At 44.9% G+C, this 26,280-nt stretch overlaps 1 protein-coding gene across 1 annotated transcript in view; it reads left to right on the forward strand.

The window, feature by feature from the left end:
- The first annotated feature begins 826 nt into the window (after window positions 1–826).
- The window catches only part of sez6l2 (seizure related 6 homolog (mouse)-like 2), a 40,210-nt gene continuing 14,756 nt past the window's right edge, over window positions 827–26,280 (forward strand). The window contains exons 1-10 of the mRNA XM_056287942.1: window positions 827–993; window positions 2,005–2,085; window positions 3,970–4,098; window positions 4,209–4,424; window positions 9,799–9,932; window positions 10,287–10,479; window positions 13,101–13,286; window positions 14,990–15,173; window positions 16,388–16,551; window positions 26,045–26,239. Of these exons, the coding sequence (XP_056143917.1) occupies window positions 2,028–2,085; window positions 3,970–4,098; window positions 4,209–4,424; window positions 9,799–9,932; window positions 10,287–10,479; window positions 13,101–13,286; window positions 14,990–15,173; window positions 16,388–16,551; window positions 26,045–26,239 (1,459 nt within the window). The 5' untranslated portion in view covers window positions 827–993; window positions 2,005–2,027. The remainder of the gene's footprint in view (window positions 994–2,004; window positions 2,086–3,969; window positions 4,099–4,208; window positions 4,425–9,798; window positions 9,933–10,286; window positions 10,480–13,100; window positions 13,287–14,989; window positions 15,174–16,387; window positions 16,552–26,044; window positions 26,240–26,280) is intronic.

Raw genomic sequence — 26,280 nt, forward strand, 5'->3', positions numbered from 1 at the left:
GTTCTTCTTATTATTATTGTTATTAACGTGTAACATTAACAGTCACCCCGTTGCATTTGTGCTCAGCCCTGAGTACACACAGCGCAAGCCGCTCCATTTGCTCCACTCATCTGACACGTCAACATCCTTTCAGATGTGGCCATCGTTGTGTGTGTGTGTGTGTGTGTGTGTGTGTGTGTGTGTGTGTGTGTGTGTGTGTGTGTGTGTGTGTGTGTTCCGGGCTTCTTGCAGAGGATCGTGGCACGAGTATTGGCAGGTAGAGAGAGCCCAGGCAGGCTCTAACGTGATACAACACGCCGGCACTACACAACACAACACAACACAACACAACACAACACAACACCCTCCCTGCTTCATTCTCCCCGTATGTGCTGCGCATCCGCCCCTGCAGGTCTCCCGTTCTGCGCAGCCGCTTATCTTAAACAGCCGCATCCGCAAACCATCGCGTGTCCCCCTACCATTACGGGGGGGGGGGTCAGCATGAATATCTTACGGCACATGCATGCGTCTAAAGAAGCAGTCTCATAGCACGCGCGCAGTTTACCTTGTTGTGCGGTGCAGCCTGAGCAGCTGCTCTCACTACACCGCTGCAGCCCCAGCGTCCCACACGCCGCCTCGCCAGTCCCCCGTGCGACCACTAGGGGGCAACCTGCAGCCTTAACGTCGAACACCGCCTCTCCAACGCCGCGAGTCCCCCGTGTGACCACTAGGGGGCAACCTGCAGCCTTAACGCAAATACCCTCACACCATAACTGACTGCGTCAACCACCAGCAGCCACACGGGCATTTTCCAGCAGCGGCAGCAGCAGCGGCGGCGGCGGCGGCAGCAGAAGCAGCAGCAGAGGCAGCAGCGGCAGCGGCAGAGGCAGCGGCAGAGGCAGCGGTAGCGGCGGCAGCAGCATCCCTATGATAATAGCCCTTCGTCTCCCCGAAGCAGCAGGAGATCCCGCCGAGGAGCACGGCCGCCCGGTGCAGCCAGCGCGGAAGAGCAAGGTAAGAGCGCGACACCTGGATGAACATGTCGTCGTCCCGGAGAGGTGCAGCCTTCATGTCCTCCACACAAAGAGGCCGGGTGATGCCGCCTCGTACAGCCCCATCAGCATCAGCATCATCATCATCATCATGGACACAACACCGCGCTGGTATTTCCGTCGAGGAAACGCCTCGAATAACGACAGACAACCATGTATGATGATAGATGACGTGTTGTGATAGATGACGTGTTGTGATGGATGATGTGTTGTGATGGATGATGTGTTGTGATGGATGATGTGTTGTGATAGATGACGTGTTGTGGTAGATGACGTGTTGTTATAGATAATGTGTTGTGATAGATGATGTGTTGTGATAGATGACGTGTTGTGATAGATGATGTGTTGTGATAGATGACGTGTTGTGATAGATGACGTGTTGTGATACAGGCCGTATGATAAAAGACATGTGACGTGACGGGAAGTGTGTAGTCCGCGCTGCATGACGGGTGGGCTGAATATCGCAACACCGCAATTTCTGCCATTTGCTTGCAGACTTTGGGAAGAAAATACACGCGGGGGGGGGCGCGCGCGCGTGCGTGTGTGTGTGTGTGTGTGTTTCACCCATGCTTGCTATCATAGTTTAGATTAGACAGCAGATACATGGGTCTGTAATTTGGTAAATCCAGCCAGTATGCTGTTGAACTGTTGTGTAGACCTGCCCTCCACCAGCGTGGCCTGCATGCTGTACATACACGTCACGTAGCTGCTGGCTTTCTCCCGGGGACACCGAAAGGAAATACGGGTGGCTGGCTGGCTGGCTGGCTGGCTGGCTGGCTGGGTGGTGTTTTCAGAAGGGTATATATAGTAATGTGGTAAACATGACAGGTGCGTGCCAAGTTGAGAGACTGTGGTTCAGTTAAAGTGACTCTTGTCCCTCTCAGGGCTGTGATGATGAGTAATGGGAAAATGATCAGCTGATTAATAATGTTGCTCATTAAACCTGTGTGTTTAATCATTTGGCTCTTTACAGGTCACCCAGACACATCCAAAGCCATGGGGCTCTCACTTGTCACTGTGATACTGTCTGTCTCTCTGCTCCACCTAGTTTCAGGTAAGAAATGTGTGTGTGTGTGTGTGTGTGTGTGTGTGTGTGTGTGTGTGTGTGTGTGTGTGTGTGTGTGTGTGTGTGTGTGTGTGTTGTTCTACTGTCGAGGTGGAGAATGGCCATGCAGCTAGGAAAACACAACTCTTCTGGTTGTGTTTTTGTAGCTGAAATTAGTTTCCTCCATAGGGTGTCTGTGCTCAGCCTTAGAGATAGGGTGAGGAGCTCAGCCATAGAGATAGGGTGAGGAGCTCAGCCTTAGAGATAGGGTGAGGAGCTCAGCCTTAGAGATAGGGTGAGGAGCTCAGCCTTAGAGATAGGGTGAAGGGCTCAGCCTTAGAGATAGGGTGAGGAGCTCAGCCTTAGAGATAGGGTGAGGAGCTCAGCCTTAGAGATGGGGTGAAGGGCTCAGCCTTAGAGATAGGGTGAAGGGCTCAGCCTTAGAGATAGGGTGAGGACCTCAGCCTTAGAGATAGGGTGAAGGGCTCAGCCTTAGAGATAGGGTGAGGAGCTCAGCCATAGAGATAGGGTGAGGAGCTCAGCCTTAGAGATAGGGTGAGGAGCTCAGCCTTAGAGATAGGGTGAGGAGCTCAGCCTTAGAGATAGGGTGAGGAGCTCAGCCTTAGAGATAGGGTGAAGGGCTCAGCCTTAGAGATAGGGTGAGGAGCTCAGCCTTAGAGATAGGGTGAAGGGCTCAGCCTTAGAGATAGAGTGAGGAGCTCAGCCTTAGAGATAGGGTGAGGAGCTCAGCCATAGAGATAAGGTGAGGAGCTCAGCCTTAGAGATAGGGTGAAGGGCTCAGCCTTAGAGATAGAGTGAAGGGCTCAGCCTTAGAGATAGGGTGAGGAGCTCAGCCTTAGAGATAGGGTGAGGAGCTCAGCCATAGAGATAGGGTGAGGAGCTCAGCCTTAGAGATAGGGTGAAGGGCTCACCCTTAGAGATAGGGTGAGGAGCTCAGCCTTAGAGATAGGGTGAGGAGCTCAGCCTTAGAGATAGGGTGAGGAGCTCAGCCTTAGAGATAGGGTGAGGAGCTCAGCCATAGAGATAAGGTGAGGAGCTCAGCCTTAGAGATAGGGTGAGGAGCTCAGCCTTAGAGATAGGGTGAGGAGCTCAGCCTTAGAGATAGGGTGAGGAGCTCAGCCTTAGAGATAGGGTGAGGAGCTCAGCCTTAGAGATAGGGTGAGGAGCTCAGCCTTAGAGATAAGGTGAGGAGCTCAGCCTTAGAGATAGGGTGAGGAGCTCAGCCTTAGAGATAGGGTGAGGAGCTCAGCCTTAGAGATAGGGTGAAGGGCTCAGCCTTAGAGATAGGGTGAAGGGCTCAGCCTTAGAGATAGGGTGAGGAGCTCAGCCTTAGAGATAGGGTGAGGAGCTCGGACATCCGGAGGGAGCTCGGAGTAGAGCCGCTGCTGCTTCGCGTCGAAAGGAGCCAGTTGAGGTGGTTTTGGCATCTGATTAGGATGCCTCCTGGGCGCCTTTCTTTGGAGGTTTTCCAGGCACATCCAACTGGGAGGAGAACCCGGGGTAGACCCAGAACTTGCTGGAGGGACTACAGGTCCAATCTGGCCTGGGAACGCCTTGGGATCCCCCAGGAGGAGCTGGAGGGCGTTGCTGGGGAGAGGGACGTCTGGAGTGCCCTGCTTAGCTTGCTGCCACCGTGACCCGACCCTGGAGAAGCGGCTGATGATGAATGAATGAATGGATGGATGGATGGATGGATGGATGGATGGATGAATGAATGAACTCTTCTGGTTAAGCACCAGTTGTTTGTTTTACAACTGCACTACCAAGTTTCCACCAATTTTGTCCATTGTGAATCTTCATGTCGCTGTTATCATCTGTAAATACAAAAAAAGAAGAAATATATGTACATACATAGCACCTTTTCTTTGTCAGGAATGAGCTTTATGACTCCTGACCCTGATTCTCAACCCACATCAACCCCAGACTCCTATCCACTTGGGGACCTGATCCATGCTGCCCTGCAGAGTAAGGAGTACCTGGGGCAGGCTTCTGTAGGCGCAGGTAGAGCAACACAGCCGTCAGTAACAGCTGCAGCACTGTGGCTACAGAATGACATGATTGTCACTCACCAGAATTGATGTTGACATTCACTGAAAACTGTGACGTTGCAGGTACGACCACCAACCCAACTCAGGCTGTCCCCCGCCTTGGGCAGACTGAGTCTACAGCCACAGTCATATCACCAGGAGTGCTTACGACAGCTTTAGCCTCGTCATCCTCACCCGGCCTGACGGGATCCAGGAACATGATGACATCACCGCCCATAGAAGAGGAGACCACCACAACCCTGATTACGACAACAACTATAACCACAATGCATATGCCAGGTACATGTTGCTGTGAATTTACTGGAAGCTGGTTTGCACTTAGCTTTGGCTGTTTTCCTCACAAAAGTGGTTCACATAAACTCGTGTCCAAAATGCCAGAGGGAATATTTACATTCACAATGTTTGTAATGCAACATTTTGCAAGCTGAAGGGGACACCAGCCGTTTCAGAACCACAAACTGTTCTCATGGTAGCACCATGTGTCTTTATGATTCACCTGCTGCCTCTGAGGGAAAACGAGAAGACACCTTTCTTTAATAGGATGATCAAACTTGTTTAGTCTTGAGTTACTTGCAAAGGAAAAAATGTGGATTTAGGTTTGACAGATGGAAAGAGGCAACAAGTCCATCACCTACAGTATCATTTCAACTTTGTAGCTGACTGTTAAGTTTAGATGAAGCTCAGCTACCAAACTTCAAACCATCTCAAGAGGTGTTCCACACAGTAAACAGCATCATCACATGTCTAGTTTACATTTAGTATCCAGCGCCACTCATGTTGTACCTATAGTATAGTTTCTAGATTATAATTTAACATGTCAATAACTTCTAATATTCAATTGTATGTGCCCCGGTCCTTCTCCTACAAGTAATGTTGTGCTTGTACAATACCTCTGGATGACAGAATTTAGTGCAAACGTTCTAAAGAGAGGCAGACAGAGGAGAGGGAATAGTAGCAGTTTATTTATACAGTGTATGCATATACATAGTATATACATACATATACATAGTATACACATACATATACATACAGTATATACTGTCACTTTGGTTTGCATGTCTCAAAATTTTCCAGTTGCCTCCAACCAGTCTTACACCTAGGGAGTAAAAAAAATCTGAGAAAAACTGTATGCAGTTGGGCGTCTGGGTAGTGTAGCGGTCTATTCCGTTGCCTACCAACACAACACGGGGATCGCCAGTTCGAATCCCCGTGTTACCTCCAGCTTGGTCAGGCGTCCCTACAGACACAATTGGCCATGTCTGTGGATGGGAAGCCGGATGTGGGTATGTGTCCTGGTCGCCACACTAGCACCTCCTCTGTTCGGTCAGGGTGCCTGCTCGGGGGGAGGGGGAACTGGGGGGAATAGCATGATCCTCCCACGCGCTACTTCCCCCTGGTGAAACTCCTCCCTGTCAGGTGAAAAGAAGTGGCCGGTGACTCCACATGTATGGGAGGAGGCATGTGGTAGTCTGCAGCCCTCCCCGGATCAGCAGAGGGGGGGGATGACCTGGACCGCTCAGAAGAGTGGGATAATTGGCCAAGTACAATTGGGAGAAATAAAACAAAAAACAAAAAAACAAAAAACTATCAAGTTTTTCAGGGGAAAGAAGTATTCATGGTTAAGTCTCTTTCAGTGTCTTTTACAACCAATAAAAACAGTCTAAAGCAAAAGCATTAAGTGCAACATGTGACTTATAAACAGGTGAAATATTAAATAAACAGCAAATTAAATCACAACTAATATATCATGTATAACTCAGGGTAAGTTCATTTGTGTGGCCCAAAATCACAAGGTAGTCTCGAAGGTCTCTACAATATACAACAACAGATGACAATCTATGATGATATATACAACGCGTGACACCCTCTATCCTTGGAGGTGTCAAATGCACAAAATACAAAAAAGTAACAGAGTTATTATAATGTAACATCACAGATTACACACAGAGCGTGGGGGATGTAGAATACATACAGTTGATACATAATATATAAGAATTATAATGTAACATCACAGATTACACACAGAGCGTGGGGGATGTAGAATACATACAGTTGATACATAATATATAAGAATTATATGTAACATCACAGATTACACACAGACGTGGGGATGTAGAATACATACAGTTGATACATAATATATAAGAATTATATGTAACATCACAGATTACACACAGACGTGGGGATGTAGAATACATACAGTTGATACATAATATATAAGAATGATAATGTAACATCACAGATTACACACAGACGTGGGGATGTAGAATACATACAGTTGATACATAATATATAAGAATGATAATGTAACATCACAGATTACACACAGACGTGGGGATGTAGAATACATACAGTTGATACATAATATATAAGAATGATAATGTAACATCACAGATTACACACAGAGCGTGGGGGATGTAGAATACATACAGTTGATACATAATATATAAGAATGATAATGTAACATCACAGATTACACACAGAGCGTGGGGGATGTAGAATACATACAGTTGATACATAATATATAAGAATTATAATGTAACATCACAGATTACACACAGACGTGGGGATGTAGAATACATACAGTTGATACATAATATATAAGAATGATAATGTAACATCACAGATTTCACACAGAGCGTGGGGGATGTAGAATACATACAGTTGATACATAATATATAAGAATGATAATGTAACATCACAGATTACACACAGACGTGGGGATGTAGAATACATACAGTTGATACATAATATATAAGAATGATAATGTAACATCACAGATTACACACAGACGTGGGGATGTAGAATACATACAGTTGATACATAATATATAAGAATGATAATGTAACATCACAGATTACACACAGACGTGGGGATGTAGAATACATACAGTTGATACATAATATATAAGAAAATATAAGAATGGCTCTTTGTACACTTTTGTTTTTAGTAGTTATCTCAAAAAAATAAAATAAAATGGGTGGCACAGTGGCCCCGTGTTTAGCATTGTCGCCTCACAGCAAGAAGGTCTTGGGTTCGAACCTGGGGTCGTCCAACCTTGAGGGTCATCCCAAGTCGTCCCCTGTGTGGAGTTTGCATGTTCTCTCCATGTCTGTGGTGGGTTTTCTCCGGGTGCTGCAGTTTCCCCCACCATCAAAAAGACATGCATGTTAGGGTCAGTACTCCTGTCTGTGCCCCTGACCGAGGCATGACAAGACCAACTGGAGTTGGTCCCCGGGCGCTGCGCAGTGGCTGCCCACTGCTCCTCGCTACACAGCTAGGGTGAGTTAAATGCAGAGAAAGAATTGCCCCACAGGGATCAATAAAGTAGTAAAAAAAGAAAAAAAAGACTGGTTTTGCTGCCATTATGGCAAAGCAAAGGCCTGATCACCACGTGTCTCTTGCTCAGACTTAGAAATAGCTGCCTTTAAAAATAATGTCCTTGATTTCATGTATTCCTTATCAGCAAAATGATCAACGCCTAGTCTCGGCCCATCAAATGGGTGAAGAAATACCCATCATGGCCTTTGTTTTATGTCCTGAGAGAGGCCAATATTTGTGACCCTTGTTTGCCCATAGCTCAAACGAAGAATGAAATAATATTGGTTAAAACTGCTGAGATGGATCTGCAACCAAGTATGTCAGTTAGATGGTCTACGTTGACCTTTCTGTTTGGATGTGGATCTTTAACCCTAATTATGGCTAGGAACAAGGCATGGAGAATAACTGTACAGTCCAACTGTGCTCAGTGAAAAGCAGTTTATGATGGTATATTCACCATGTTGAGATAAACAGGATTGTTATCCTCCAAGGGTGTTGTTGAAGAATCCTAGATGCAGTTTTTATTCCTCAGTTTCAACATAGCGTTTAAATATGTACTGAAGTGAATAGAAAAGTGTCAACGAAACACAATTAGTTATTCAGGCATCAAGAAAACAAAGGTGAATGAATAGAATGTGTTTTATTGTTATCACCAGTACCTGCAGTACTATCACTGGCCCAACATCCACGCAACGACTGCATTCATTTCACAGACTTGTGTCAGTCAGTGTCAGCAAGACCGAGTAACTAATAGTAGAGTCGCTGAAGCACCAAATGGTAGCACGTGGAAATCATTGCCTGAAATACTCGGTGATACTCCACAACAGTATCCCTCATTGGCTGAGGGAGGTCTGTCGACTTTACAGTGAATAAGACCATGAACAATTTTTCTATTTTACAGTAGTGGAAATGGAAAGTGCACCTTTGGAGGTGGTCTGAAAGAAGGATGAGGAGATGTGGTGAGCCAGTAGGTGGTAGAAAACATGAGTGGAGAGAAAGGCCAAACCAGGAGAAGGATCAGTGAGGTTAGAGGAAAGGTGGAGGGACATTTTGGAAGGTTTTTGTTTTGGCTGCAGTCAGCCTTCTTCTAGACACTGTAATGTGAAAGGATGGCTTGGACGACCAATCACTCTGAGAATCAATACCGCAGCCTAAAGCTTTCCTTAACCAGTGAAGCTGAAAGTGAAGCGCTGTCTTCACAGGTGGATAAGCTGCTCATACAACTCAGAAGCTGATTTAACTCATGAAGTGCAGGTAGAAAACACACTGGTACATACTTTTGGATGTTCATCTATCCATTTTCTATATGATTATGCTGGTCAGGATCGCAGTAGGTTGTGGAGCCTATCTCAGCATGCATTGGGCAAAAGTCAGGATCAACCCCTGGACAGGATGCCAGTCCACTGCAGAGTTAACACAGATAACCAACCGCTCACATTAGCATTTCCAACTCACCTAACCTGCACATGTTTGGACAATATTCAAATTCCACACAGATGGATCAGGGCTGAGAGTCGATGCCAAGAACTTCTTTTTAACAAAGCTAACAAGTGAGCCACCTGCTTTGGGATGTGCAAAATGTTGTTTGCTTTTTGTCTCCTGGATTGTGGTTGAGGCGGGCAAAGTTAACAAGCACTTAACCCCCAAATGCTCTTGTAGAGGTAGTCAAGGTTCAGCACATTTAATGTAACTAAAATATGCCCATACTACAGACTTTGTCCTCTTAGAAGAGCGAGATCTCCCGAGTGCTATCACTGCAGCCAAGAAGACTTTTTTTTAAAAGTCGTGGACTCGCTATGTTGAGGTTTTGCAGGAACAACCAAATCAATAGTGGAGTAGCACGAACATTTGCGGCCCCACTGATGTCTGTTCTCACCATGACCACTAATAAGTATTGCCATTTTCTTTTGAACTTCTCAAATGACCATGGTAAACAGTTCAATGATCATTCTTCTCTCATTCAGTTTCTATGGGTTTGGCTGGGCCCTATGACGGCCTGGCGGCCTGTCCATGGTGTCTCCCCGCCTGCCGCCCAATGACTGCTGGGATAGGCTCCAGCATCCTCGTGACCCTGAGAGCAGGATAAGCTCTCAGGGTTGCGGGGATGCTTGGATAATGGATGGATGGATAGAGATAGTCAAGGTCAAATTAGCAGATTTCTGCATGTGTGTAACTACATAGAGCTTTCCTTTAAGAAGAGCACATGCGCTAGCCAACCTTGCCTTGATAACGTTAGGTTTCCAAACAAAAATGAGTGCTCAATAGAAATGGTAGACGTTTTTCCCTATAAACACACATTTGCTCTGAATGATCATCTTCTCCTTCCGTATAGTGCAGTGCAACGCGACTTTGTCAGGGATGGAGGATAATGTGGAGTCACCGGATCCTGCATCTTCATCTTCTTTTTCCCCTCTTGAATGCACTTACAGCATTATTGTGTACGCGGGTTACGGAGTGGAAATTCAGGTAATGACCTGAAAGAAGTTGCAGCAAATCATACCAAATTTTACACTCACATCCAGTATAGTATGATATAATATAATGCAATATAGTATAATATGTTCCATGGCATATTTATTTTAATGTTGCCCTTGAAGTGAAGTTGAAATAGGCTGAGGTACCATTCAAGTGAACTAGAGCAATACGGGGACAAAAGTGAAGATCGTAAATGTTCTTTCTTAGTAAAAGAAACTGTATTGCAAGTATGTGAAAGACCAAAATTTGGCAATAAGAATGATTCAAAAATAGAATCAAAGGACGTAACTACAGTATTCCATTGTACTTTGAAGTATGACTTTCTATGTCTTATCTTCGTTTTAGGTGAGGAAGGTTAACTTGTCAAAGGAGGAGTCTCTGACCATACTGGGATATGGAGGTTTGGCACCAGAACTGTTAGCCAACGAGACCCTAATGAGAGAGGGTCAAGTGATTCGCAGTTCAACAAATCAGGTGCAAATTCACTATCGCAGCCTCCGACAGACTGACCATGGCATGTTCAGTCTGCACTATCAAGGTAAATCACAGTTATGGAGGAACAGTGCTATCACATAACTCAAGCTAAACATGGTTACGCTGCCACTCCGACAGGTTTTTCATACGACTTAAATGTAGACTATGGAACTTGACACTGCAGCCTAATGAATGCGGCAACGGTTCCACCTGTAGAAACATTCACCTTTACACCTCATTTTATGGCCATGGCCAATTGCTTTGTATTAGTAGTTGGCCCAGTTAACCTGTTAAAACCATGAACCATGATCTGGGTAGCACAGTGGTCTCTTCTGTTGCCTACCAACATGGGGATCGCCGGTTTGAATCCTTGTGCTGCCTCTGGCTTAGTCAGGCGTCCCTACAGACACAATTGGCCGTGTCTGCAGTTGGGAAGCCGGATGTGGGTATGTGTCCTGGTCGCCGCACTAGCGCCTCCTCTGATTGGTCAGGGTGCCTCTTCGGGGGGGGGGGGGAACTGGGGGGAATAGCGTGATCCTCCCATGTGCTACGTCCCCCTGGTGAAACTCCTCACTGTCAGGTGAGAAGAAGCAGCTGATGACTCCACATGTATCGAAGGAGGCATGTGGTAGTCTGCAGCCCTCCCCGGATCAGCAGAGGCGGTGGAGCAGCGACGGTTCGGAAGAGTGGGGTAATTGGCCGGATACAATTGGGGTAAAAAGGGGGGAGGGAGGAAAAGAAAACTATGAACATTTCTCCTACATGAAAAACAGATCTGCCTTGAAGGCTGATAAATAAAATGACCTTTTGTTAAAGAGAATTTTCAAACTTGGGAAAAAGAACAGAACAGATTTTGATATGTTTGAGCCAAAGTGGAAAACATTCAAAGAGCAGCACTTTTACAAGAGGACATATGAGATATGCTGAAAACCTAATTCTCTCCCCACAAGTTCCCAAGTAGCACCTTAACCCTTAACTTATAAAAAAAACCGGGGAAATGGGTGATATCTGTGAATACTGTAAGTTTCGTGGTTTGCATATGGTTTTGTGTTTTTCTGTTGTGGTAATCATAGTTTCCACATGTATTTGGTAACTCAGTAGTCAGGGAACACGCGTCTGTCAGAGATAACGGTCATTTAAAAAGCCTGGCAGACTACTAAACCTGTTGGATCACCTAAGTCAGTCTTTTAAAGGACTGACTTCAGCTAGTATGCCATGCAGTGCACGTAGAAACCTTAGACCTAATTTAGAAGGAAGAACCCTTAGACTTAATTTATAACATGGAACCCTTAGACCTAATTTAGAACGTAGAACCCTTAGACCTCATTTAGAATGTAGAACCCTTAGACCTTATTTAGAACGTAGAACCCTTAGACATAATTTATAACATAGAACCCTTAAACTTAATTCATAACACAGAACCCTTAGACATAATTTAGAACATAGAACACTTAGACATAATTTATAACATAGAACCCTTAGACATAATTTAGAATGTAGAACCCTTAGACCTAATTTAGAACGTAGAACCCTTCGACCTAATTTAGAATGTAGAACCCTTAGACCTAATTTAGAATGTAGAACCCTTAGACCTAATTTAGAACATAGAAGCCTTAGACTTAATTTATAACATAGAACCCTTAGACTTAATTTATAACATAGACACCTTAGACCTAATTTAGAACGTAGAACCCTTAGACATAATTTATAATAGAACCCTTAGACATAATTTAGAATGTAGAACCCTTAGACCTAATTTAGAACGTAGAACCCTTCGACCTAATTTAGAATGTAGAACCCTTAGACCTAATTTAGAATGTAGAACCCTTAGACCTAATTTAGAACATAGAAGCCTTAGACTTAATTTATAACATAGAACCCTTAGACTTAATTTATAACATAGACACCTTAGACCTAATTTAGAACGTAGAACCCTTAGACCTAATTTATAACATAGAAGCCTTAGACCTAATTTAGAACGTAGAACCCTTAGACATAATTTAGAATGTAGAACCCTTAGACCTAATTTATAACATAGAAGCCTTAGACCTAATTTAGAACGTAGAACCCTTAGACATAATTTATAACATAGAACCCTTAGGCATCATTTAGAACGTAGAACCCTTAGACATAATTTAGAATGTAGAACCCTTAGACCTAACCTAATTTAGAACGTAGAACCCTTAGACCTAATTTAGAATGTAGAACACTTAGACATAATATATATAACATAGAACCCTTAGCCATAATTTAGAACGTAGAACCCTTAGCCATAATTTAGAACATAGAACCCTTAGACCTAATTTAGAACCTAGAACCCTTAGACCTAATTTCATGTTATTTCTGCTTCTGCAAAGTATTTCTGCTTCTGCCATTACGCCAGGGATAGCATTGCAACTCATCTTGTAGGTCACATCTAATTTCTTGCTTAAAAGTTCGACAATTGAAAATGTCCAGCTCTGTGTATGGCGTTGTTTCTCAGAGTCTAGCATCACAGCTAGGGGAATGGGTCAGATGCACGCTGGTGTGATTCTCTGCTAAGTCTGGTTTGGCTATGCCACGTAAAGCTTCCCAGTCTGTGTCAAGTAGTTGGGGGAATTTGCAGAAAAACATGTTTACTTTGTCCCAAGATTGTTGTGTAATGTTTTATTACTCCCCCCACCTATCTCTTGAAAATATCAACAGCCTTTTTGCTGTCCTGCCCTTTCCCTCTGTCACCTGAGGGAGGCGGAGTGACGGTGACAGACATCCATCCTGGGGGTCAGGCCCATTTCCACTGTGATCCTGGATTCCAGATCCGGGGTCATGAAATGGCTACCTGTGTCAACACAACACGGCCCCATTGGAGTACTCATGAGCCACAATGTGTTGGTGAGTTGCCTATGCATAGTGAAATGCCTCTTTCCTTCTTTGAGGTACAAATGGACTGCATCTATATAGCACTTTACAATTCATGCCTCACATATTTAGCCAGGCGCACACACATGGCTGCATGAGTAAAGCATGGTATCTGGAGCAGGTCGGGGTTAGGTGTCCTGCTCGTGTCAAACCTCAACATTTTTTTTATTGATTATTTTTTTCCCCTTTTTTCTCCCCAATTGTACTTGGCCAATTACCCCACTCTTCCGAGTCATCCCGGTCGCTGCTCCACCCCCTCTGCTGCTCCGGGGAGGGCTGTAGCCTACCACATGCCTCCTCCCATACATGTGGAGTCACCAGCCACTTCTTTTCACCTGACAGTGAGGAGTTCCACCAGAGGGACGTAGCGCGTGGGAGGATCACACTATTCCCCCAGTTTCCCCTCCCCCCTGAACAGGCACCCCGACCGACCAGAGGAGGCGCTAGTGCAGCAGCCAGGACACATACCCACATCCAGCTTCTCACCCGTAGACATGGCGAATTATGTCTGTAGGGACATCCGACCAAGCCAGAGGCAACATGGGGATTCGAACCGACGATCCCCATGTTGGTAGGCAATGGAATAGACCACTACGCTACCCGGATGCCAGACCTAACCTTTTTGCAAGGAGGAGCTGAGGATTGAACCAGCACCCTCCAGTGACCGGACCTGCTCTACCTCCTGAGCCACTGCCGCCCCACAGCAATGCGGTATTCTTCCTGTAGAGCGTTAATAAATTACTGTCCCTTAGTGAGTTGTTCCTTGAAGCTGTTCATGGTGAGTGGTGACTAGTCAACATGGTGGCGGAAGTGGTTTTGTGAAGAAACAATAGAATAGAATTTGCAGGGGCATCAGGGTAGCGTAGCGGTGTATTCCGTTGCCTACCAACATGAGGATCGCCGGTTCGAATCCCCGTGTTATCTCCAGCTTGGTCGGGTGCCCCTACAGACACAATTTGCCATGTCTGCGGGTGAGAATCCAGATGTGGGTATGTATCCTGGTTGCTGCACTGGCGCCTCCTCTGGTTGGTCAGGGCACCTGTTTGGGGGGGAGGGGGAACTGGGGAGAATAGCGTGATCCTCCCATGTGCTACGTCCCCCTGGTGAAACTCCTCACTGTCAGGTGAAAAGAAGCAGCTGGCGACTCCACATGTATGGGAGGAGACATGTGGTAGTCTGTAGCCCTCCCTGGATCAGCAGAGGGGGTGGAGCAGAGACCGGGACGTCTCGGGAAGAGTGGGGTAATTGGCCAGGTACAATTTGGGAGAGAAAGGGGGGGAAATCCAAAAGAAAAAAAGAATTGAATTTGCAGAACACTTGTAAAGGCGTACATTTTCACATCTAAACACACCTGGCCAGTCTCTGCGGAAAGTGGGCGTAGACTTCAGAATGTCAGTTTTGTAATAAAAACCTCTGACGCAGACCTTTCCAATCTGCCATTCTGAGCTGCACTTCATCTGAAGCATGCAGCAGCCCTGATATATTCCACTGAGTGAATCAAATCGCATGAGTGAGACCAAGGCAATGCTGTTTTTTATATTAAAAAGAGCTTCTGTGTGAGGGTTACATTCACTGGCTAGCTGTTAGATTAGCTCTTAGATTTCTCTCTGGTTCATATACTAGTCTTCAGTCATGGAAAATAACTGATAGAAAATCATGTCCTCCTTATTCTTTAGCTGTGTCTTGTGGAGGGTGGATTCGCAATGCAACGGTGGGCCACATACTGTCACCAAAACCTCAGTCTGTCAGCAACCACAGTAATGGAAATAATCTCAGCTGCCACTGGTTGATTGAAGCCAAGGAGGGAAATAAACTCCACCTCCACTTTGAGAGGATTGCCCTGGATGAAGATGATGATAAGTAAGTAATGCCTGAGCCTGTTCACTGAGAAGTTTCTCTTTATAATATAGTTTGATTTTCACCATGATCAGTGGTACTGTCATTAAGTTTATATGAAGTCAGCAATGCAACAATGCGAAGATGTGGAATATGTCAGAAGATGTGGATCTATCAGATCCAGAAGCTCTTTGTTTTGGTGAATTAAAGGCAATACAAAGCTTACTTGTTTTTGCGAGTCACGGTTCCCTTGACATTTTTTGCTGACTTACATGTTTTGTTGGAGTCATAGTGCAGATTAGTACTTACCAGGACCATCCCTTCACCTCCCCTCATATAATTTGATGTAGCTGCATTCTACAAAGTGACTCACAAACAGGAGATCAACAGGTTTATTTGTCAAGTTTGTACCTGTCACTTAATCATCTTCATACCTCATGATTAATGAATCTGCAAAATAAAAAACCCTCATTAAAAGCTGAAATAATAGGCATCCGAGTAGCATAGCAGCCTATTCTGTTGCGTATCAATACGGGGATCGCCGGTTCGAATCCCCATGTTACCTCCGGATTGGTCGGGCGTCCCTACAGACACAGTTGGCCGTGTCTGCGGGTGGGAAGCTGGATGTGGTTATGTGTCCGGGTCACTGCACTAGCGCCTCCTCTGGTCGGTTGGGGTGCCTGTTCGGGGGGGGGGGACTGGGGGGAATAGCATGATCCTCCCACGCGCTACATCCCCCTGGTGAAACTCCTCACTGTCAGGTGAAAAGAAGCGGCTGGTGACTCCACATGTATGGGAGGAGGCATGTGGTAGTCTGCAGCCCTCCCTGGATCAGCAGAGGGGGTGGAGCAGAGACTGGGATGGCTCGGAAGAGCGGGATAATTGGGCCCATCCAATTGGGGAGAAAAGGGGAACCCCCCCCCAAAAAGCTGAATTAATTAACCTGTTAATATCCACGGTAATATTCAAAAATGTTTCATCTAAGCATCAAACAGTATACAAGCAAATGCCAGGTTTGCCAAGTGAACATACAAAATGTTTCAGCATATACCTTAAAGAAAATAATCCTATCTGTGCAAACTGTACACTAAGCCTGCACATACACAGTTGGAGAAATCACTGAGTGGCCTTTAATCCACTTAATAACTTCATATAGCTGCGTTTGATCATGCATCTCACACATTTTAGATTCAAGGTTTCCAGTCCCTCTCTTCTGCTGGGTGGTTTATCCCTCATAGGTTAATCGTGCGCAGTGGAAACAACTCCATGGCTCCGCTACTCTTTGACTCAGATCTGGATGATGTCCCAGAGCGTGGGTTGGTGAGCGAGGGGTCCATGCTGTACCTGGAGCTCACCGCTGATTCTTCCTCCATCCCACTGCTTATGGCCCTGCGATATGAAGGTAAGCAGAGAATCCCGCAGCACCTGTCCGGCACCCTCCCTTTTCCATGAGTAGGTCATCACATTTTGCCCTCAAAGCGTTTGCACAACCACGCCACAGGGCCCAGTGATACACCTGCAACTTTTTAACTGCAGTCTATCACACTTTCAAGTTCGAAAACTGATCAACTGATCATTTGGCCTAGCAGTGAGGCAAGGAAAACTGATCAACAGATCATTTGGTTTAAAACTGAGGCAAGGAAAACTGATCAACTGATCATTTGGCTTAGCACTGAGGCAAGGAAAACTGATCATTTGGCTTAGCGCTGAGGCAAGGAAAACTGATCATTTGGTTTAGCACTGAGGCAAGGAAAACTGATAATTTGGCTTAGCACTGAGGCAAGGAAAACTGATCATTTGGCTTAGCGCTGAGGCAAGGAAAACTGATCATTTGGCTTAGCGCTGAGGCAAGGAAAACTGATCATTTGGCTTAGCACTGAGGCAAGGAAGCTGATCAACTGATCATTTGGCTTAGCAGTGAGGAAAGGAAAACTGATAATTTGGCTTCGCACTGAGGCAAGGAAAACTGATCATTTGGCTTAGCACTGAGGCAAGGAAAACTGATCATTTGGCTTAGCGCTGAGGCAAGGAAAACTGATCATTTGGCTTAGCGCTGAGGCAAGGAAAACTGATCATTTGGCTTAGCACTGAGGCAAGGAAAAAGCGTCGAAAAATAACAAAGTTAAAGTTCTTTGAGGAGCACCTCATTGAGACCATTGTAAGACTTTAGAAATCAACAGGTATTTTTAAACATTGGTCAACATTCTCAGCGAAATCACCTCATATTAGATGCCAAACTTAACGACAGACCGGAACAATAACGCTGAGAAATTACCACACAACATTACGCCCTTCTTCTGTCATTTTCTTTAATTTGCTAAAATGTTTTGATAATACGTACATAGAATATGATGTATATGGCTTCAAACATGGATATTTTGCTAGATGCTAAACTTTCATTTTTTTAACATCAGTGCATGTGAAATTATTATAACTTACTCTCACCACAATACTGCAGTTATAGGCTCCAAAACTAAGAGTAATATTTAACAGTGACTGGTACCAGTTGATAACAACCAAAATAATGATGGACTTTAATTACAGACATCCACCAAATTTCTGTGAGTGGGTTGATTTAATCCAAGTGACATGACCTAGATTTTATTACTTAAATGTCCTACCTTGCCATAATGCCTCGAATTCCCTTTTCATTCATAATGGAGCATTTTACATGAATTTCAGAGCGAAATTCCCAGTTGTGTTACATGACATTATTACATTACAGTCATATAGCTGACGCTTTTATCCGAAGCGAAATCAGGAGAACTACTAGTCATCAGAGGTCATAAGTGCATCTAAACAAGCATCTAAGAGCTAAACCAGTGCTAAAGTAAAAGTGCAAGAATGAGATTTTTTTTTAACAGAGTGAATACAATAAGTGCTAAGAACAAGTAACAGGGAAGTAGTTCTTGAAGAGGTGAGTTTTCAACCTGCGCCGAAAGATGGTCAGTGACTCCGCTGTCCTGACATCAGTGGGGAGTTCATTCCACCACTGTGGGGCCAGGACAGAAGAGAGCCGTGACCGGGTCGGTCGGCAGCAAGGGCCTCTGAGCGACGGGGCAACCAGGCGTCCCGAGGCAGCAGAGTGAAGTGGTCGGGTGGGGGTGTAGGGCTTGACCATGGCCTGGAGATAGGAAGGAGCTGTTCCTTTCACTGCCCTGTAGGCTAGCACCAGAGTCTTAAACTGGATGCGAGCAGCTACTGGGAGCCAGTGTAGGGACATGAGAAGGGCAGTTGTGTGGGAGAACTTAGGGCGCTTGAACACCAGACGAGCTGCAGCTTTCTGAACAAGCTCCAGAGGTCTGATGGCCGACGCCGGGGCGCCAGCAAGGAGGGAGTTGCCGTAGTCCAGCCGGGAGATGACCAGAGCCTGGATGAGCACCTGTGCCATCTCGTTGGTGAGGAATGGGTGAATCCTCCTGCTGTTATAGAGGAGAAATCTGCAGGAGCGAGCAACCGATGCAACGTTTTCAGCAAACGACAGTTGGTCGTCCAGGATCACACCCAGATTCCTCGCAGTCCGAGTTGGCGTCACCACGGTGTTGTCAATGGTATGGCCAGGTCTCGGTGCGGGCAACCTTTCCCCGGGAGGAACATCAGCTCTGTCTTGTCCAGATTGAGCTTCAGGTGGTGTGTCGCCATCCACTCCAAGATTTCAGTCGAGCATGCAGCAATGCACGTCTCTACTTGTGTGTCAGAGGGAGGGAAGGACAAGATCAGCTGGGTGTCATCAGCATAACAATGGTAAGAGAAGTCATGCGAGCGAATAACAGAACCCAGGGATGTCGTGTACAGGGAGAAAAGGAGAGGACCCAGAACCAAACCCAGTGGAATGCCTGTAGTCAGTCTGCGAGGCTCCGACACAGATCCCCTCCATGTTACCTGGTAGGAGCGACCCGTCAGGTAGGTTGCAAACATTGACAGTGCAAAGCCTGTGACACCCAGCCCCTCGAGGGTAGAGAGGAGGATCTGGTGGTTCACGGTGTCGAACGCAGCTGACAGGTCCAGGAGTATCAGAACAGAGGAGAGAGAGTTTGCTCTCGCAGACTGCAATGATTCTGTCACTGCGAGGAGGGCCATCTCTGTTGAGTGACCCACCCTGAACCCAGACTGGTTGGGGTCCAGGAGGTTGTTCTGGTGGAGGTACAAAGAAAGTTGGTTAAAGACAGCACGTTCGAAAGTTTTGGATTAAGTGATGGTTTCTTGAGAAGGAGGGTGACTCTAGCAGTCTTGAAGGCAGATGGAAAGCACCCTGCCTTGAGGGAGGTGTTGATGAGGTGGGTTAGATAGGGAAGGAGTTCAGGTGCTATAGACTGAAGAAGAGGGGAGGGGACCGGGTCAAGGGAGCATGTGGTGGGGCGACTGGATGTGATGAGGTTTAGAACCTCATCAGGGGAGAGGGGAGCGAGGTGGGATAGGGTGGGACGTGGAGAGGTGAGGGAGGGTGCAAAGGGTGGGATAGTGCAAGCAGCACTAACTGGGTGGTGAGAAAAGGAGGATCTGATGTCGTTTACCTTCTTGTCAAAGAAGTTAGCAAAGTCATCAGGGAGAAGGAAGGAAGTAGGAGGAGGACGTGGGGGTTGAAGAAGTGTAGAGAAGGTTTCAAAGAGTTTCTTAGGATCAGAGGCAGAAGATAGGATTTTAGAGTGATAGAAGGCAGCCTTAGCAGCAGAAAGGGAGAAGGAGAAAGTTGAAAGAAAAGATTGGAAGTTGAGAAGGTCGTCTGGGAGTTTGTCTTTTCTCCATTTGCACTCTGCCACTCTCAGGCTCCGTCTGTCAGTACGTACTGAGTCGGTCAGCCAAGGGGCAGGTGGAGTGTTCTGTACTGGCCTAAGTTCTCAGCACGCACAAAAATATGGGGACAAGAGTTTTGAGGGGATATATAGGTATACACACACACACACGTATATGTATATATACATATATATACACACATATACACGTATACGTATATACACTCACCGGCCACTTTATTAGGCACACCTGTCCAACTGCTCGTTAACGCAAATTTCTAATCAGCCAATCACATGGCAGCAACTCAATGCATTTAGGCATGTAGACATGGTCAAGACGATCTGCTGCAGTTCAAACCGAGCATCAGAATGGGGAAGAAAGGTGATTTAAGTGACTTTGAACGTGGCATGGTTGTTGGTGCCAGACGGGCTGGTCTGAGTATTTCAGAAACTGCTGATCTACTGGGATTTTCATGCACAATCATCTCTAGGGTTTACAGAGAATGCCCCGAAAAAGAGAAAATATCCAGTGAGCGGCAGTTCTGTGGGTGAAAATGCCTTGTTGATGCCAGAGGTCAGAGGAGAATGGCCAGACTGGTTCGAGCTGATAGAAGGGCAACAGTAACTCAAATAACCACTCATTACAACCGAGGTATGCAGAAGAGCATCTCTGAACGCACAACACGTCGAACCGTGAGGCAGATGGGCTACAGCAGCAGAAGACCACACCGGGTGCCACTCCTGTCAGCTAAGAACAGGAAACTGAGGCTACAATTCGCACAGGCTCACCAAAATTGGACAACAGAAGGTTGGAAAAACGTTGCCTGGTCTGATGAGTCTCGATTTCTGCTGCAACATTCGGATGGTAGGGTCAGAATTTGGCGTCAACAACATGAAAGCATGGATCCATCCTGCCTTGTATCAACGGTTCAGGCTGGTGGTGGTGGTGTAATGGTGTGGGGGATATTTTCTTGGCACACTTTGGGCCCCTTAGTACCAATTGAGCATCGTGTCAACGCCACAGCCTACCTGAGTATTGTTGCTGACCATGTCCATCCCTTTATGACCACAGTGTTCCCATCTTCTGATGGCTACTTCCAGCAGGATAACGCGCCATGTCATAAAGCTCGAATCATCTCAGACTGGTTTCTTGAACATGACAATGAGTTCACTGTACTCAAATGGCCTCCACAGTCACCAGATCTCAATCCAATAGAGCACCTTTGGGATGTGGTGGACCGGGAGATTCGCATCATGGATGTGCAGCCGACAAATCTGCAGCAACTGCGTGATGCTATCATGTCAATATGGACCAAACTCTCTGAGGAATGTTTCCAGTACCTTGTTGAATCTATGCCACGAAGGATTAAGGCAGTTCTGAAGGCAAAAGGGGGTCCAACCCGGTACTAGCAAGGTGTACCTAATAAAGTGGCCAGTGAGTGTACTTGTGTGTATATACACACATGTGTATACATATATATATACATATACACCTATATACGTGTATATATATACAGGGGTGCACATAATTTTTTTGGTCTGGTTCTCAAAGGAGCACCTGAGGTTCTTGCTTGGTGCTCACCTTTTTTAAAATACATTTTTCCATGACCCACCCATCTCACAAAATGAACAAAATATGAGGGATACGTGGATAACATTACATGTACTTTAATTTCAATTGAAAATGAATAAAAGCAGTCGGTTACAACAAAATGTCTGTTCTTTAAAGTGCCATACGTGTGACTTTCAAATGAAATGACTGCTCTTCAAGCAGTGAAAACTAAATATACAAATGACTGCTTTTTCAAACACTGAAAACCAAATCAAACTCACAACAGATACTGCTATTTAAAGCGCTGAAAGTTCTGTTATCCTACAGGACATCATCGTCATCTTCATCACCCCCCTCCAGACTGTCTTCCTCTATTTCAAAAACACCAGATGTACTAGGCCTGCTCCTTTCTCGCTGGTTCAGCCTACGATTAGCTGTTTGCATCCACAAGTCTACTGCTGGCTTTGGGTCAAAGGTTTCTGTTGTGAACTTAGATAAGTGGATGTGCATTAGAGATGAGAGGCGATAGTCTGACAGGCAGGATCTGTACTTGTTTTTTATTATATTCAGGTGTGAAATCCCCTCTCACACGCAGCACTGCTCAAGGGCAGTGTAAGAGACAGCAGAAGGACTTTCTGAATGTTGGAGTAACTGCCTGGGTTGCTGGTGTTCACTACATTGACTAGATCATGCACAGAGGAGGCTGCCAAACGTTTCCCAGCTTGCTTTAAATGCATCCACTCTCTTAAAGTTGAATCTTTGTCAACAGGCATGCTGGCCTCATATTTCTCAAGGATGTTACTACGTGTTGTGTTGCCAAAACTGTGGAGGTCTTTCATTTCATTAGGCCAAGTTGTAGGATCAAAAATCAAAAAGTGATCGCATGAGTTGAGGGATTCATATCTGCTTTCAAATTCATGAATTAAAGCTCTCAACACATCAATCTTATCCCTGTCAGCTTCAGCATGTGCCACAGTCTCCTCCCTGTACTTGCCCTCACTGCCCATCAGTAGCGTCAACTGTCCAATAGCAACCATGAGCTCATCTTTGCATTCACCAATAGTCAGATTGTCTTTCTGGAACCTGAGGGAGGTGAACTGTAAAATGTTCCCAACATCAAGCATGTTGGCTAGGAAACAACGAAAACGCTCTGTGCAGATATGTTTTAGGCTACTGTCATCACTTGTTGCCGCTTGGATCTGAATGGCTGGTAACATTCTCCATATTTTAAACAGAGTCTCTTGTCTCCATGCAGACCATCTGATGTTGTGGAACTTACCTAGTTTGACAAAATCATTGTCTTTCTCCTCACATATCTTTTGTAGTTGTGCAATTCGTTTTGCACCCCCTTTCTTTAAGTAAAAACTTAGCAAAGTGATGATAGATTTATTAAATGACTCACAGTATGGGACCGCACGATCAGCTGATTTAGCGCAGTTCTCCAACGCGTGGGCGGTGCACAGGATATGCACAAGGGAATCCCCGATATCCACCATCTGACGTAATTTGGGAACGACCCCGTTGTAAACTCCAACGTTGACAGCTGCTCCATCACTGCATACCGACACCAACTTTGCCTTCCACTCCGCTGAACCACAATCATTGAACAGTTGCACAAGTCCATCCACTATGTCCTGTGCTGTTCGGTTGGCCCCCAGATTAATTAATCCAAGGAAGTCTGAGCTGTATTCGCCATTGCGGGACACAGAAACAATGTACACAATTTCCTGCTCCGTTTTTGTTATATCTTCGGATCCATCGAAAAGCACACCCCAAAGTTCAGCTGCTTTCAGCTTTTCACTTAACTCTGAACTTATCGTCTGAGCGATGCTGTCCGTTATGCGGGATCCCCCTTCTCGTGAATGATAAGCAGTCCCAACGTTAACTCCTAACCTCTTGAGAAGCGGAATATCCTCCTCGTATGAACGCATAGGACGTGCATGTTTCACTTTGTGAAAGGCCAACCAGAGCATGTTTGTCAGTGCCTGGTGTTGTTCTTCCGTCAGTCGGTCTTGCCACGTGTCGAGCGGGCCGCCGGGTCTCTGGTCCTGGCTGCGCCTGTTAGCAATAGCTTCCGCTACTTTCTGGTGTTCTCTGCTGTTTGCATGCTTATCAAAAGCTGGATGGCTGAAGTTTTTCGTCCCCATATAAAAGTGGCAGTTTCTATTCGCTAATGTGGGATTTTCCCGACATAGTTTACACCACATCTCGGTGCGGGCGTCATCTGTTTGAAGCCAGCCGATGTCCTGCAGCCATTTCTCTGAAAACGTACGCTTTGACTTTGGTTCTGGTTCAGTATGGCGTTTCTTTGGTGGAGGTGGAGGAACACCAAAGAAATTACTCAATGTCGCTTGCTTCTTTGACATTTTGGAGAAATTAGTGGCTCATACTCTGCACTGCAAAATGTTTGGTACGCAAATGCGCGGTAAAACACTTGAATCTGGTGCTCATTGAATATTTTAAGTGCGCATGCGCACCTGCGTACCACTTATGTGCACCTCTGTATATATATAAACATACACACACACATATACACATGTACACGTATACATATGTACACACACACACACACACACACACACACATATATACGTATATATACACGTATATATGTGTGTGTGTATATATGTGTATATGTATGTATATATATGTATATATATTTGTGTGTGTGTGTATATATATATATGTATGTATATGTATACATATATATGTATACATGTATATGTATATATGTATACTTAGCACAAAAAGTAAGGAAATGTGTGTTTGGTAGATTATTTCTTTGTTGTAACAATGCTTCTTGGCAATACATCTTATACCGTTGGAAAGCCTGTTTATTTCTCTTTTAAATGGGGCCACATTTGTGAGGAACATGCATTTGTGGGATGAGCAGCAGAGCTGAGTATGTGGGTTGTGCCCATGAAACATTTGCCAAATCTTCTCTGCCAATGCCAAACAGCTTATTTTGCTGCTGCTATTGACTCTTGTGTTGAGCTTCTGGTACCCCAGGTGCTGACCATCAGCTGCCTGATATAAGATTTACTGCCAAGAAGCATTGTTACAACAAAGACATAATCTACCAAACACACACTTCCTTACTTTTTATGCTAAGTTTATGTATATGTATATGTGTGTGTGTGTGTATATATACATATACACACACACACATATATATATATATATTTATATATGTGTGTATATATATATAACTACACACACACATACATATACACACACACATATATATATATACATATACATGTATACGCATTTTTTTGTGTGTGTGTGTGTATATATATACACATACACACATAAATATACACATATACATGTATACACATATACGTGTGTATATATATATATATGTATATAGTATATAAATGTATATATGTGTGCGTATGTATATATATGTATATACACGTGTGTATATAGTATGTAAATGTGTGTGTGTACATATATGTATATATATATGTGTGTATATAGTATGTAAATGTATGTGTGTATATATATATACATACACATACACACACATATATACACATACACACACACACACATATATATACACACACACACACACATATATATATACATATACGTGTGTGTATATAGTATGTAAATGTATGTGTGTGTGTGTGTGTGTGTGTATAGAGTGTTTTTTTTTTTTGGAAACCGTCAATGGTGTTGATAAAAGTGCTCAACTAATGAGGAGCAGAATATCAATACAGATGTAGGAAAAAACCTTTCACTACATAGCAGTACAAGCTTGTTTCATGTGTTGCACACTCATCAGCTGCTAATGTGATTCAACAAAGAAAACACAGTCAATAATTATTACGTTTCCCCGCGTCACGCCCCTAATTTCGGTGGACAGCAACCAATCAGAGAATAAAACATCTGAACTATTACAACCAATGGGGTAGGTAGTTACGATGCACAGCAACCAATAGAGGAGGGGTAGAAGACATTACAGCCAATGGGGTAAGGGGCTGGGGCTTGTTTTGAAGAAGCATTTAAAGGACCAGGGCACTGTTGAAATAGCCTACATTTAGAATATAGCAAGGTAATTTATGTAAATCATATAGTGGGGTGGTGTTGGGGCACAGTTGGAGGGGCAGGTAGTTAAAATATAAATTTTACTTGTAGTTACAAAGGAAATATTTTTTGGGTGTCTACAGCTGGTGGCCAGTTCATTTCTACTGTTCAAGGTGGACATATCAGGTCTGCAGATAATAAAATACTTTTCTGCCAAGCACAGGTCACATCTTTTACCTCTAGCTTAATATGCACTACTCTTCGTGAGGATTTTCCATGCTTGTGCTGCCATGTTTTAAAAGTTTTTTTCTTGCATCCATATATCTTGCAACTACACACACACACACACACACACACACACACACACACACACACACACACACATGCATACAAGCATGCTTACACACATACTCAAGTCATACTCCCAAGTACCCCACATGGTCCCATTGTAGCTAACCTGTCTTACTGTCTCTGTCTGTGTGTGTGTGTGTGTGTGTGTGTGTGTGTGTGTGTGTGTGTGTGTGTGTGTGTGTGTGTGTGTGTGTGTGTGTGTGTCTGTTTTGTCTTTGCATTAGCCTTTGAAGGAGAGCACTGCTGGGAGCCCTACATGCCTCACGGGAATTTCAGCAGCAGTGACATCACATATCAGATCGGGACCACCGTCACCTTCACCTGCTCTCCTGGATTTGTAATGGAACAGGGTTCAGGGATTATTGAGTGTGTCGACCCCAGCGATCCACACTGGAATGAGAGTGAACCAGTGTGTAGAGGTAAAGTTAATGGTTCAGGGTCCGTTTGATTTGTCATTACA

The sequence above is a fragment of the Lampris incognitus genome, chromosome 10 (assembly GCF_029633865.1).
Source record: "Lampris incognitus isolate fLamInc1 chromosome 10, fLamInc1.hap2, whole genome shotgun sequence".
NCBI lineage: Eukaryota > Metazoa > Chordata > Actinopteri > Lampriformes > Lampridae > Lampris > Lampris incognitus.